This window comes from Pristiophorus japonicus, chromosome 15 (genome assembly GCF_044704955.1).
Source record: "Pristiophorus japonicus isolate sPriJap1 chromosome 15, sPriJap1.hap1, whole genome shotgun sequence".
NCBI classification, from domain to species: domain Eukaryota; kingdom Metazoa; phylum Chordata; class Chondrichthyes; family Pristiophoridae; genus Pristiophorus; species Pristiophorus japonicus.
In genome coordinates, this window is record NC_091991.1 from 2,365,369 (window position 1) to 2,379,912 (window position 14,544).

Genomic DNA, 14,544 nt, shown 5'->3' on the forward strand with positions numbered 1-14,544 from the left:
TCTTCGAAATAGTGCCATGGGGGAGCAGTCGGGCCTCGGTTTAACGTCACATCCGAAAGTTAGGACTGTAATAAAGAACTTGCATTTATATACCTTTTACATCATCAGGATGTCCCAAATCACTTTACAACTAATTAATTAAGTACTTTTGAAGTGTAGTCACTCTCGTAACTCAACAAGGCTTCTTCGACAGCACCTCCCAAACCTGCGACTTCTACCACCTAGCAGGACAAGGGTAGCAGGCGCATGGGAACACCGTCATCTGCAAGTTCCCCTCCAAGTCACACACCATCCTGACTTGGAAATATATTGTTTGTTCCTTCATAGTCTTTGTGTCAAAATCCTGGAACTCTCTCCCTAACAGCACTGTGGGAATATCTTCACTTCACAGACTGCAGCGGCTCACCACCACCTTCTCAAGGGCAATTAGGGATGGGCAATAAATGCCGGCCTGGCCAGTGACACCCACATCCCAGGAATGATAGAAAAATATAGGAACATGACAGCCAATTAGCGCATAGCAAGGTCCCACAAACAGCAATTAAATAACTGACAGATCATCTGTTTTTTTGGACACTGGGGAGAACTGCCCTGCTCTTCAAAATAGTGTCAGGTGTTTTCCATCCACCTGAGGGGCAGACGGGCTCAGTTTAATGCCTCATCCGAAAGCCGGCATCTCAAACAATGCAGCACTCCCTCAGTACTACAGTGGAGTTATCAGCCTAGATTTGTGTGCTCAAGTCTCTGGAGTGGGACTTGAACCGACAACCTTTTGACCCAGAGGCGAGAGTGCTGCCCACTGAGCCACAGTTGATTAGCATGGCTCAATTAGCAATTGGAGGCTGATAATTCAAACACAAGTGGAAAATATTTTTGTTTAAAAATTCTGCTTCCACTCAATTTATTTCATGATGAGAAAAATTTTATTAGAAAAGTTGCATCAAAGAAAGTGTGGTGTTATGGAAATACTTTATGGCAGTAAATACAAAATCAGAATACATACAATTTCAAAGTGACGGTTTTTCAAGTAGTTGTGGAGAATCACATGAGAAATAATTCACATTGTCTCACTTTAGCTTTCACCTTGATTACGGGCCTCAGAGTACATACAGTCTTGTACACCGTATGATGCCATGTATAGCCTTGTATACTCCATATGAAGGAATTAATCCCCATTTTGGAAAGGAGAATGTCATGATAGAGAAGCACTCAGATATTCAATTTATTCCACAGATTCTGTGAAAGTCAATTGTAAAGAAATATAACATACCCTAAGAACATCGAACAGGGTAGTCACGCACACACAAAGCTCTCGGGTAATGTTTGGTAGTAGCTGTTTCACAGTTTCAGTCACAGCCGAGTGCCGTCTGCATCCCACAGGACAAGAAAAGCAGAGCTTTATCCCTTACTTTCAAGAGGATGCCATCTTTAACATCCAATATCGCAGGACCAAAAATTAAATGTAGAGTCTCAAAATCCAAAAATCTCATTAACTTGAGGGCCGCACTTGCAGCCCAGTCTGCTGATTATCCAGACACTCCTGCAGTTTGTCTTCGGTCAGGGTTAAACGCTGTTCTAAGATTGACACTGTCTGGAAATAAAGCGCAATAATTAATTGCTTGCACACATTAATGAGGTAACATGTTAGGACACATGTAAGTAGTAATTGTACACATATATCTAGGGACAGGACTGAGCTGTGGGTAACACAAGGACATTATTCTAATAAGCAATCATTTAGGGTGGTTTTTAACATCTAATCCTAGCAGGAATTTGTTAAGAACTCCTCAAATTGCACCAAGGGGAAAACAAAATCACCCACTGGATTTTTCCCCAACTGGATTTTCACAAGTACTGATGAGAAGCCAGTGATGTCTGCAAATGCCGCTCCCATTATTAGAAGAAGCTGTCTGCAGGGACCAGAAATTAAATTCAAACCAGATTGATGTAATCAATGGTGCTGACTGTAAGGAACTTACTACTTTATAGAAACTACCTGGAAGGAACAGAGTTATAAAAACATTATATATCAGAATGAATGCTTAAAAAGGCTAGAAAGGTTTCAACTTGATGGAAAGATCTCTGGGTGACAGGACCCTTCCAGGTTTCACTTGTCCAGTACCCTCTTTGCCAGCCTTCCATTCGATCGATCCCTTCAGAAACTTCAACTTGTTGGAACTCAACCACCCATATCCTGGAAGGGTCCTGTCACCCAGAGATCTTTCTCCACAAAGGTTTCTCAATCACACCTAAGTGGTCAAATGAGGAATTTAATGAAAGTCAGGAATCCTAAATCCCACTCATTTATCACCCCCATCCTCGCTGACCTACACTGGTATTCTGTATTGTTTAAAATACTCATCTCCATAGCCTTGCCCCATCTTACCTCTGCAATCTCCTCTACCATACTTCAGTCTGGCCTTCTTGCACCGTCCCCCTAACTCTTCAACCCATCGTTGATGCCAAGAGCACTCAGTCACTTTGGCCCTACTCTCTACAACTCCCTCTCTACTTCTACTTTTCTTTCACTTTTAAAAGCCTTCTCAAAACCCATCTTTTCTACCATACTTTGGATCACTCTTTCTAATCTCACACTTCCCCCGCCCCCCCCACCCACCCCCAGCTCAGTATCAGTTCTGTATTTATTTTTTAATCTTTTCTTCCCCTGGGAAAAGTGCCGTGGAATATTCCCTTGGTAAATACAAGTTGCTGTTATTGGCATTAGTTTTCTCCACAAAGGTTTCTCAATCACACCCAAGTGGTCTAATGAGGAATTTAATGAAAGTCAGGAATCCTTTGAGGGAGGAAGGTAAAACTGGAGTCCAGTAAACAAGCCACGCTGCTCATACCTTCTAAAACATAGGCTAGCAGAGCTGTCAAATGTATGAGAAAATCTTGGCGTTGCTGAGGGAATATGCGCAAAATATTTGGAAGTGGGGAGTGGTAATAGCTTAAAAAGTGTTAAAAATAATAATCTACATACAAATGGGGGCATGGGATGGAAGAAAATATTACAGTTTGGACCTCTGTGGTCCGGCACCGTCAGGATCTGACTGGTGCCGAAAGAGACAATTTTCCGAACCATGGGAGGTCAGCAGTATTGCCATAGCAAATGCTCCCTTAGGGAGGTTTGAAATTATTTCAGAGTCGGAACAAGGTTAACAATCATTGCAGCACAGTCATAAAGGTGTTGCTAGAATAAATTCCCTCACCCACCAAAATCAGCTCCCATCATTCAGAACGTTCTATGACAGCACTCAATCCCCCCGGACTCTAGATCAAGAAAGCACAGATGCCCCTCACGAGTCGCAAAGAGCAGACTGACAAAAGGTGCCCACAAAATGACAATACAAGATACAGAAAGGAAGTAAGGTTGTGAGGATCCTGCACTTCACCAACAGTACAGAAACCGGGAGACCACCCACGCACAGCGGCAGTTCCGCAAACTAATGCCGAACCATGAAGGTTTCTGGACCAGAGTGTCCCGGACCAGAGAGGTTCAACTTGTAACTATATTATTGCAATGTTGTAAATTATACTTCATCTAACCTTATCAAAAATAACAAAATCATCCAGTAATTTCAATTATATTATAAACAATTAAGAAACAATATGGTCACCAATAACCTAATCAATTAAGTTCTCACCTGAGGTTTGGACGCAGATACCTGTGTTGTGGTTTTAACTGATTTCAGCAGTCTATATATGGATAAGTACAAACCAGTGGTTACCTTAAGAAGCCACGTGATTCACAAGCAAATCGCAGCAAGAATATAGCTCGTATAAAGGTATGTTCTTAGGTAATGGGTCAATCCTTAAAAGGATTGTTATTCAAAGGATAAGAAAAGCTGTTCAGCACTGGGATTTCTTCAGCAACATTTCCTGGGTGCAGTGTGATCTTGGAGTTGAGGATTTCCTATCGAATGGAAGTGCCCCATTACTAGACTGATCGTTACCTTCTTGGAGGAATTAAGTGCAATCTGCCATTGATTTACAGAGAATTCAGTCCCAGTGCTGCTCTGGTTTTGGTGAACTTTTAACATGAAAAATTCTCTGGTGCAACTGTCATCTCTGCATTGCCTAAAATTGGTAAGTTGACTGAAGTCATATCCCAGATACCAATCACTGCTGAAATGTAGAGCGATACCTGACTAGGCACGCTGGATTTCTTCGGCTTAATCTGTTGGTCTATCTTATACTGAATAATGTGGAAAACACAGTGCAGCTATTCCTTATCAGTACGATTCAAGAACACAAAAGGAAAATTTGGCAAGCTGCAAGAGGATGCTTGGATGACGAGCATTTTTAGCAGTGATTGTGAACATCAGCAATTGAGAATAGACCATTGCACGGTATCTAAAATCTTTGGCAGATGCTGGTGTGGACTTGATAGTCCAACTACAGAGTCACCTAGTTTGTCTTTGAGGCAGACAATGGTTTTAACGGGTCAGTGCCAAAGGACATTTCATAGAATCATTAAATGATACAGCACAGGAGGTTATTTGGCTCATCATGCCTTGTCGACTCTTTGGTAGAGCTATCCAATTAGTCTCACTGCCCCTCCCTGCTCTTTTCTGGGTTTTTTCTCCCCTTCAAGTATTTATTCAATTCCCTTTTGAATGTTACTACTGAACCTGGTTCCATCACCATTTCAGGCAGTGCATGTCAGATCACAACAACTCGGTGTGTTAAAAAAGTTTCCTCACGTCGCCTCTGGCTCTTTTGCCAATCACCTTAACTCTGTGTCCTCTGGTTACCAACACCTCTTCCACTAGAAACAATTTCTCATTATTTACTCCATCAAAACCATTCATGATTTTAAACACCTCTTAGTCAGGAAATTGTGTTGGGGAAATTGATGGGATTGAAGGCCGATAAATCCCCAGGGCCTGATGGTCTGCATCCAAGAGGTGACATGAGGATGTTTCCAGTAGAGTGGACAAGGGAGAACCAGTTGATGTGATGTATTTGGACTTTCAGAAGGCTTTCGACAAGGTCCCACACAAGAGATTAATGTGCAAAGTTAAAGCACATGGGATTGGGGGTAGTGTGCTGACGTGGATTGAGAACTGGTTGGCAGACAGGAAGCAAAGAGTAGGAGTAAATGGGTACTTTTCAGAATGGCAGGCAGTGACTAGTGGGGTACCGCAAGGTTCTGTGCTGGGGCCCCAGCTGTTTACACTGTACATTAATGATTTAGACGAGGGGATTAAATGTAGTATCTCCAAATTTGCAGATGACACTAAGTTGGGTGGCAGTGTGAGCTGTGAGGAGGATGCTATGAGGCTGTAGAATGACTTGGATAGGTTAGGTGAGTGGGCAAATGCATGGCAGATGAAGTATAATGTGGATAAATGTGAGGTTATCCACTTTGGTGGTAAAAAGAGAGACAGACTATTATCTGAATGGTGACAGATTAGGAAAAGGGGAGATGCAACGATACCTGGGTGTCATGGTACATCAGTCATTGAAGGTTGGCATGCAGGTACAGCAGGTGATTAAGAAAGCAAATGGCATGTTGGCCTTCATAGCGAGGGGATTTGAGTACAGGGGCAGGGAGGTGTTACTACAGTTGTACAGGGCCTTGGTGAGGACACACCTGGAATATTGTGTACAGTTTTGGTCTCCTATCTTGAGGAAGGACATTCTTGCTATTGAGGGAGTGCAGCGAAGGTTCACCAGACTGATTCCCGGGATGGCAGGACTGACATATGAAGAAAGACTGGATCAACTGGGCTTGTATTCACTGGAGTTCAGAAGCATGAGAGGAGATCTCATAGAAACATTTAAAATTCTGACAGGTTTCGACAAGTTAGATGCAGGAAGAATGTTCCCAATGTTGGGGAAGTCCAGAACCAGGGGTCACAGTCTAAGAATAAGGGGTAAGCCATTTAGGACCGAGATGAGGAGAAACTTCTTCACCCAGAGAGTGGTGAACCTGTGGAATTCTCTACCACAGGAAGTTGTTGAGGCCAATTCACTAAATATATTCAAAAAGGAATATATTTACTACTAGGGGGATCAAGAGGTATGGCGAGAAAGCAGGAATGGGGTACTGAAGTTGCATGTTCAGCCATGAACTTATTGAATGGCGGTGCAGGCTCGAAGGACCGAATGGCCTACTCCTGCACCTATTTTCTATGTTTCGATCAAATCTTTTGACCTTTGGTGATAGGAAATCTAAGAGCAGAGAATCTCTGGTTGGAGGAAAATCAAATTGGCACAATGGTACAACACAACGAGTAGGAAACCACACACGGGAACTTTACAATGACATGTTCAGATGTGTTTGCTCAGAATGTGGTTAGCTATACTCCTAGTGTTGAGGTGGGGAAGAAGGATCTCTTTTCCAGCTGCAATCATTATTGCATCGTAGACCCATTGCCAATTTTCCACTGATCTGGAAACCAGCTACCAAGTTCTCCAGACTGTCCTCCGTAATGAATTTGCAGTATATGTTGAAAAGATTACGTGACACAACTCATTGTTCGCCTTGCTCTTCTTTTAATCTTTGCCTATTTTAAGTTAGGATTATAAACTAAAGTAGCACTATTGTAACTATTGCTATGTTAATGGTTTACTACATGCAGTTAACAATCTATTTCAGCCTGAAATTATCGCTTTCAAGAACTCTGATTCTAAATGTTGCAACACTCTTTTATAGTTAGTTGCTAAACAATAGCTTTTGGCAAACTGAAAATTTTACTCTCTAATTGAAAAAATAAGAATTGAATTCATGGTCCATTCCTGGCATCAGAAACTGAAGTACATCTGAAAACTATTTTTCAATATGTCAAGAATGATAGACTCTTTGAGGAAAAGCTGACTGATTATTTCTCGCTCCTAGTCAGATTAATAAATTAATAGCCTGAGTTCATTTGTAAGAGTCAATTTGGTAATGGCAATAGCCCAGCTTTTGGTTTAGATCAGAAGTTAAACAGGACAGGTTTAAGGTATCAGCCTTGGCTCAGTGGTAGCACTGTCGCCTCTGAGTCAGAGGTCATGGGCTTAAGGCCCATTCCAGACACCATAAGCACATAATCTATCTGACATTTCAGCATAGTACTGAGAGAGTTCTGCACTGTTGGAGGTGCCATCTTTCAGGTGAGACGTTAAACCGAGAAGTTTACAAGACATACATGATCCAATGGCACTATCTGAAGAAGAGCAGGGGTGATTCCCCCCATGTCCCAGCCAATACTTAACCCATAACCAACACCACCTAAAGAGATTATTTGTTCACTTATCTCACTGCTGTTTGTGGAGCCTTGCTGTGCACAAATTGGCACGTTTCCCTATATTACAACAGTGACTTCACTTCAAAAGTACTTCATTGGCTATGACGTGTTTTGGGAAGTTCTGAGGCTGCAAATGGCGCTATATGAATGAAAGTTCTTTTCTGTTATTGCAGTCTTCTGAAAAAGTAAGATAGAAATTAGTTCGGGACTTCTTTTGTCACGTTATAAGATCAGCAATGGCATAGAGGGTTTCAACAATATGCCATGTGGGATACTTGCACGTTTATGTGAAACAAATGGAAAACCCTAAAGTAAAAGAACATACTTGAGGTTTAAAGGGTAATTTCTGCTGACAACAATGAATATTTAAGGAATTGGTTGGTGGAGGACCTTTGTCTTACGGATGTTTAGTGTAAGGCCTATGCTTTCATACACCTCAGTTGATGATGGCTTAGAGTTCGGCCTCTGTGTGCGCGCGTCGTCCGCATACTTACTTTGATGAGAGGATAGGACGACCTTGGATTTAGCCTGGAGGCACCGAAGGTTGAACAGGTTCCCATTGGTTCTATAATTTAGTTCCACTCTAGCGGGGAGCTTGTTGAGAGTCAGATGAAGCATTGCAGCTGGACCCCGGTTCGGACATGGATTGGGTCTGTGGTGGATCCATTGGTCAGGATCATGGTTTGCATGTCATCGTGGAGCAGGCGGAGGATGGTGACAAACTTATGGAGGCAGCCGAAACGGAGGAGGACACGCCATAGTCCCTCACAGTTGACAGTGTCAAAGGCCTTTGTGAGGTTAAAGGAGGTCATGTACAAGGGTTGGTGCTGTTCCCTGCATTTCTCTTGTAGTTGTTGTGCAGTGAAGATCATGTTCGTTGTATCCCTTAGTGGACGGAATCTGCATTGCGACTCTGGGAAGAGCTCTTCAGCCACATCAAAATCCAAGGCATTGCCTTGGACGTGGACCATTTTCCATACCTCGGGAGCCTATCAGCAAGGGCAGACATCGATGACGAGGTCCAATACTGCCTCCAATGTGCCAGCGCAGCCTTCGGTCACCTGAGGAATAGAATGTTTGAAGACCAGGACCTTAAATCTACTAAGATTATGGTCTACAGGGCAGTAGTGATACCCACCCTCCTATATGGCTGAGACTTGGACTATATACAGCAGACATCTCAAAGCGCTGAAGTACCACCAGCACTGCCTCTGCAAGATCCTGCAAATCCACTGGGAGGATAGATGCACCAACGTGTGTTCTCGCTTAAGCCAACATCCCCAGCATTGAGGCACTGACCACGCTCGACCAGTTCCGTTGGGCGGGCCACATCGTCCGCATGCCCGTCATGAGACTCCCAAAGCCAGCGCTCTACTCAGAGCTCCAACACGGCAAGCGAGCCCCAGGTGGGCAGTGGAAACGTTTCAAGGACATCCTCAAAGCCTCCCTGATAAAGTGCAACACCCCCACCGACACCTGGGAATCCCTGGCCTAAGACCACCCAAAGTAGCGGAAGAGCATCCGGGAGGGCGCTGAGCACCTCGAGTCTCGTCACCGAGAGCATGCAGAAACCAAGCGCAGGCAGCGGAAGGAGTGTGCGGCAAACCAGACTCCCCACCCATCCTTTCCCTCAACAATTGTCTGTCCCACCTGTGACAGAGACTGTAATTCCCGTATTGGACTGTTCAGTCACCCGAGAGTGGAAGCAAGTCTTTCTCAATTTCGAGGGACTGCCTATGATGATGATTTAAGGAATATATATCTTCTGGAAGCAGAGTACATACGACTAAGTAAATGGCTCGCTCCTCTGTGCTTAATGATGAAAGCATTTACTCAATGCGAGTGGGATGAATCTTTTCTTGAGTATAGCATCTTGGGATTTTTAAGAAATGGGGCGCAATCTAACAAACATTTGAGTTTTATGATCTTCATGACATTCATATTAAACAAAACTAAATGGGCCCTTTTTGGAATGTAAAAAAAATAAAATTACTGTTTAAGGTCAGCATAAAAGTAGGCTTTGTTTTGGTCTATGAATAGTTTGACTATCCATCTGATTTATTTTCCTTAACTGTCTTAAGTGGCTAGATTTCTTCTTGCCTGTCACTTAGCAAATCTTGGGTGGATTCCAGCCTCACAAGCCGTCACAGATGAAAAAATCATTTGGCCCAACGAAGCTCATCCCTCCAATACCTGTCAACATTCAATGGCACAGTGAACAGATCCAACCTTTCAGATCATTTTGCAGCATAGGTAGCCATTTGACCCATCGTGCTTATGTTAGCTTTCAAAGAGCCACACACTTACCATTTCCATGCCCTTTCCCCATATCCTTTTCAAATTTTAAAAGCTATTTTGAATTCTGGGTTTCACGATTGTTTCTGCTAGGGAATTCCTTCTCATAACCCTTTGAGTAAACACATTCTTCTAACTTCTCGCTATGTTCTTCTGGTGATATATCCTCTAGTTACTGATTCACTATGTAACAAAAATATTTTTTCCTATTTACCACATTAAAACTGCTCATAATTTTGAATACAATTACATTTTCTGCAGGGTAAATACTGGCCAGTACACCGAATAGCAGCATGGGATCTTTTACATGCACCCAAAAGGGCAGATGGAGTCTCGGTTTAATGTCTCATCTGTAAAACACCACCTCTGACACTGCAGCATTTTCTCGGCACTGTACTGAAGTATCAGCCTCGATTATGTGATCAATTAAATTCTGTGATTAAATTAAAAACTAAAACAGAAAATATCTTTGTCCTGCATTTTTCCCCTTACTATATTAAACACTGGCAGCTGATGATTATATGGCTACAAGATGGATACGTTCTTTGTATTTATCCTCAATTCACTCCTCTGAAATAAATTCAATTAGCACTGGTGATGTGCTAGATGTTATTTTGCTTTTTTTTTTGCAGGATCGTAACTACCACTGAAGTAACAGCCTTGCCAATTATCAGCTCTTTAGATGCAAAAAGAAATTCCCAGAGGTAACTTTCTCACTAATTATCAACTCTTTAAATGTGAATAGGAATCACCCACCTCATTCGCTAGCCGGCCCTCTGTGGTTTCTCTCCACTTTGCCGAGCTGGCATCAGTGCAGGATTCACTATCACTCCATCTCTTGCAAAATCATGAGCAAATCTTGTTCATGCATATTTCCCCCAATTGTTGCCGAATGCGTCCTGTAGTATGAAGCGACTTTTCTTTTGTGCTGAGACCACCACTACTGCCAGCTGCTGGGTCTGGCGGAGCCAGTGACAAACTCAATGTTGCTGGATTGTCATTTTCTTCCCTCAAAGTCCTCTCAGAGGCTGCCTTAGCAAATCTGTCAAGTTTATTCTGGGATTGCTGAAGGCTGTGCGAGACCTGTTGCCAAGATCCAGCAGCACTAAGATTCCAACAAGTGCAATATAAAAGCAGCTAAAATGGGATCGATTTGGCAATAAGGGAATCTGCACTTTCATTGGAAGTAGTTCATTAATAGAAAACGGGGATCAGTCATTTGAATGAGAAAGTTGAATTTAGCAGACTCAAGTAGTGGAAGCAGAAAACTGACCTTTAATTCAGCCAACATTGTAGCTTTCTGAGGAGTATGGTGTACATCTTGCTCTACACAAATTGGCTGCCATACTTGCCACATAATGACAAATGGGGAGGGTGGCCTTATGGTTATGGTACTGGACTAGCAATCCAGAAGTTGAGTTCAAATCACAAGGTGGCAAGTTGTGAAATGGAGTTCAATAAATTTTGTGCCCGGTGTTGCAAAGGATGGGTCTGGCCAGGCTGCCTTGGAACACTCCAACCAGTTGGACCATGCCTCAGCACCTGTCCTTCGTGGAAAAGTTTTTCAAGAAAAACACCTTTGACCACAAGGCCATAAAGCAGTGGTCGGCTCGCAAGGTCCTGGCTGCCCTACAAAAGGCGGCGATGATGGATCCTGTCGGACGGTTCCTCGAGCAGACTGTCGAACTCGTTTGGCAGAATGTCTCATCGTCAGAGCTTTCTCACAAGCACCAAGATGTAGCTTGGTTGGTGGTGAGAAGGGCCCTACCCATCAGATCCTTCGTGCACAGCCGGAGTTTCAGAGACACGGCACTCTGCCCCAGAGTTGGCTGTGATGCGGACGAGACTGTCATCCATCTCCTTTGGGACTGCCCCTTTGCAAGGCAGGTCTGGAAGGCGATGCAGTGGTTGCTGTCGAGGTTCAAACCAAGCAGCTCCGTAACACAGGACTCTGTGCTCTGCGGACTGTTCCCAGGGATGCACACTGAGACAGACATCATCTGCTGCTGGAGAGCCATCAACTCAGTGAAAGACGCATTTTGGTCTTCCCGAAACTTGCTGGTCTTCCAGAGCAAGGATATGTCCACGGCCGAGTGTTGCAGACTGGCGCAATCCAAGGTCCAGGAGTACGTGCTGAGGGACGCACTAAAGGTTGGTGCAGTCGCCGCAAAGGCACGATGGGGAAGAGCCACAGTTTAAGGTCATTCTGTGACGGTAAACCCAGGGGATGGAATCAGACCTCCCTCGGGCTGTACTTGTTAATCTGCTTGTATACATAGAGCACTATGTACTGAAAAACACCGGTGTTGTGCCACATATAATGAAAGTCTCTGCACTGTTTAGTAACTTGTAAAGAAATGTAAATGTAGGCCCATCTGGTCCGTGTACTGCTTTCATCTGCATAGTGCTACATGTAACATGCGTGATCGGTATTGAAATGTATCCTGGAATATAATGTAAACCTGTTCTCATCTGCTCCATGTAATACCCTCATTTGCACAGTACTACATGTAACGTGATTTACGGATTGTACTAAACTGTACCTTGAAATGAAATGCACGCTAGTGCATTGTATGGAACTGCTGTCAGCATCCAAACGAATTGTATGGAATTGCTGACCGCAAGGTACTGAGCTATTTTCCAATTGTGAAAATTTTATATGAATAAAGTATATTTTTGGAAAAAAAAAGTTCACTAAATTGGTAAATTGTGGGCTGGCAGCAGTGAATGACCATTAAAGCCACTGGATTCATATAAAAATCCATCTGGTTCATTAATGCCCTTCAGGAAAGCAAAACTACACGTGACTCCAAACCACACTATGTGCTTGACTCCTATGCCCTCGGGACAGGTACATTGATGGTGGTTCTGAAAACGCGGGGAACCATTGACAATGTCAGCTATCGTGGGGGCTAGCCTACTTCTTGTTCCTCGCTCCCTCTGCTCCACCATTGATAGCTCCTCCTTCAACCACCTTGCCCACATCCTTGGAATTCCCTTCCTCAGCATCTCCACTTTGCCACCTCCCTTCCAGGCTAGCTTCAAAATCCCCCTCAAAATCCTGTGTTTTTGCCATTCATTTTTCTTATCCCTCTCATGTCTTCATATCCAGAGTACTGCGAAGTGCATTGCATTGTCTCCTTGTGTAGTAAATGCAATAGAAATCTAACGAAGCTCAACTCTGACCCATCTTTTGTTTCTTCTCTTGTTCCATTACAATCTCTTTTTGCATTGTATGATCACACCTTTTTGTCATTTAATCTCTCTTGCCTTCCATCCTATCACAGATCTTCTCTTTTGTTTTTTCCTCGCCCATCTCTCTGCCCCCATTTTTGCTTAAAACCTATTCCATCGCCACCTTTTTCCATTCTGATGAAAGATCATTGACCTGAAACGTTAACTCTGTTTCTCTCTCTACAGATGCTGCCTGGCCCACTGAGTATTTCCAGCATTTCTGTTTTTATTTCAGATTTCCAGTATCCACAATACTTTGCTTTTGTAGAAATTTAAATCATTGCTTTATGTTAGAGAGGTATTAAAGCGTTACCTAAATGCAATTCAGTCAGTCTTCCTTTTTCCTCTCTGCCAGGCAAACTTCCAGTTTAATTTTGCACAAAATGAATTAACCTTTATATTTACGACTTTATATTGCACTGACTAGCTGCTTGGTAGTGGAGGCACTGGTTTGAAACGGATTGACTAGCAGATATGGTGTCTTATGACCTGTCTAGCAACAACTTTCCCAGTGGTCGATAGCAGGGAGATTCTCCTGTAATTGCCGCAGTCGGACTTGTCCCCTTTTTTAAAGATGGTCACGATTACTGCGTCTCTGAGATCTCCTGGCATGCTCTCCTCCTTCCAGATGAGAGAGCTGAAGTCATGTATCTGCGCCAACAGCACCTCAGATTGGAAAACTGCAATTGTAACGCCCCTATTTAAAAAAAGGAGGCAGACAAAAAGCAGGAAACTATAGACCTGTTAGCCTAACATCTGTGGTTGGGAAAATGTTGGAGTCCATTATTAAAGCAGTAGCAGGACATTTGGAAAAGCAACACTCAGTCAGGCAGAGTCAGCATGGATTTATGAAGGGGAAGTCATGTTTGACAAAATTGCTGGAGTTCTTTGAAGATGTAATGAACAGGGTGGATAAAGGGGAACCAGTGGATGTGGTATATTTGGACTTCCAGAAGGCATTTGACAAGGTGCCATATAAAAGGTTACTGCACAAGATAAAAGTTCACGGGGTTGGGGGTAATATATTAGCATGGATAGAGGATTGGCTAACTAACAGAGAGTCGGGATAAATGGTTCATTCTCTGGTTGGCAACCAGTAACTAGTGGTGTGCCACAGGGATCAGTGCTGGGACCCCAACTATTTACAATCTATATTAACGACTTGGAAAAAGTACTGAGTGTAACGTAGCCAAGTTTGCTGACGATACAAAGATGGGAGGAGAAGCAATGTGTGAGGATGTCACAAAAAATCTGCAAAAGGACATAGACAGGCTAAGTGAGTGGGCAAAAATTTGGCAGATGCAATATAATGTTGGAAAGTGTGAGGTCATGCACTGGGGCAGAAAAAAAATCCAAGAGCAAGTTATTATTTAAATGGAGCAGATAACAAAGTGCCGCAGTACAGCGGGACCTGGGGGTACTTGTGCATGAAACACAAAAGAATAGTATGCAGGTATAGCAAGTGATCAGGAAGGCCAATGGTATCTTGGCCTTTATTGCAAAGGGGATGGAGTACAAAAGCAGGGAAGTCTTGCTACAGTCATACAAGGTATTGGTGAGGACACATCTTGAATACTGCGTGCAGTTTTGGTTTCCATATTTCCGAAAGGATATACTTGCTTTGGAAGCAGTTCAGAGAAAGTTCACTCGGTTGATTCCGGGGATGAGGGGGTTGACTTATGAGGAAAGGTTGAGTAGGTTGGGCCACGACTCATTGGAATTCAGAAGAATGAGAGGTGATCTTATCGAAACGTATAAGATTATGAGGGGGCTTGAC

The 14,544-nt window shown here is 43.3% G+C and overlaps 1 protein-coding gene across 9 annotated transcripts in view; it reads right to left on the minus strand.

Annotated features, from left to right (window-relative positions):
- Positions 1-919: 919 nt before the first annotated feature.
- Positions 920-14,544, minus strand: part of LOC139280562 (POC1 centriolar protein homolog B-like) — a 121,221-nt gene continuing 107,596 nt past the window's right edge. For 5 of the 9 annotated variants that reach the window (XM_070900058.1, XM_070900062.1, XM_070900064.1 and 2 more), the window contains one exon: positions 920-1,591. In XM_070900058.1, the coding sequence (XP_070756159.1) occupies positions 1,490-1,591 (102 nt within the window). In that variant the 3' untranslated portion in view covers positions 920-1,489. Of the gene's footprint in view, positions 1,592-3,647; positions 3,700-14,544 lie in introns of all 9 variants that reach the window. The other 4 variants (XM_070900059.1, XM_070900065.1, XM_070900060.1 and 1 more) reach the window with 2 other exon arrangements.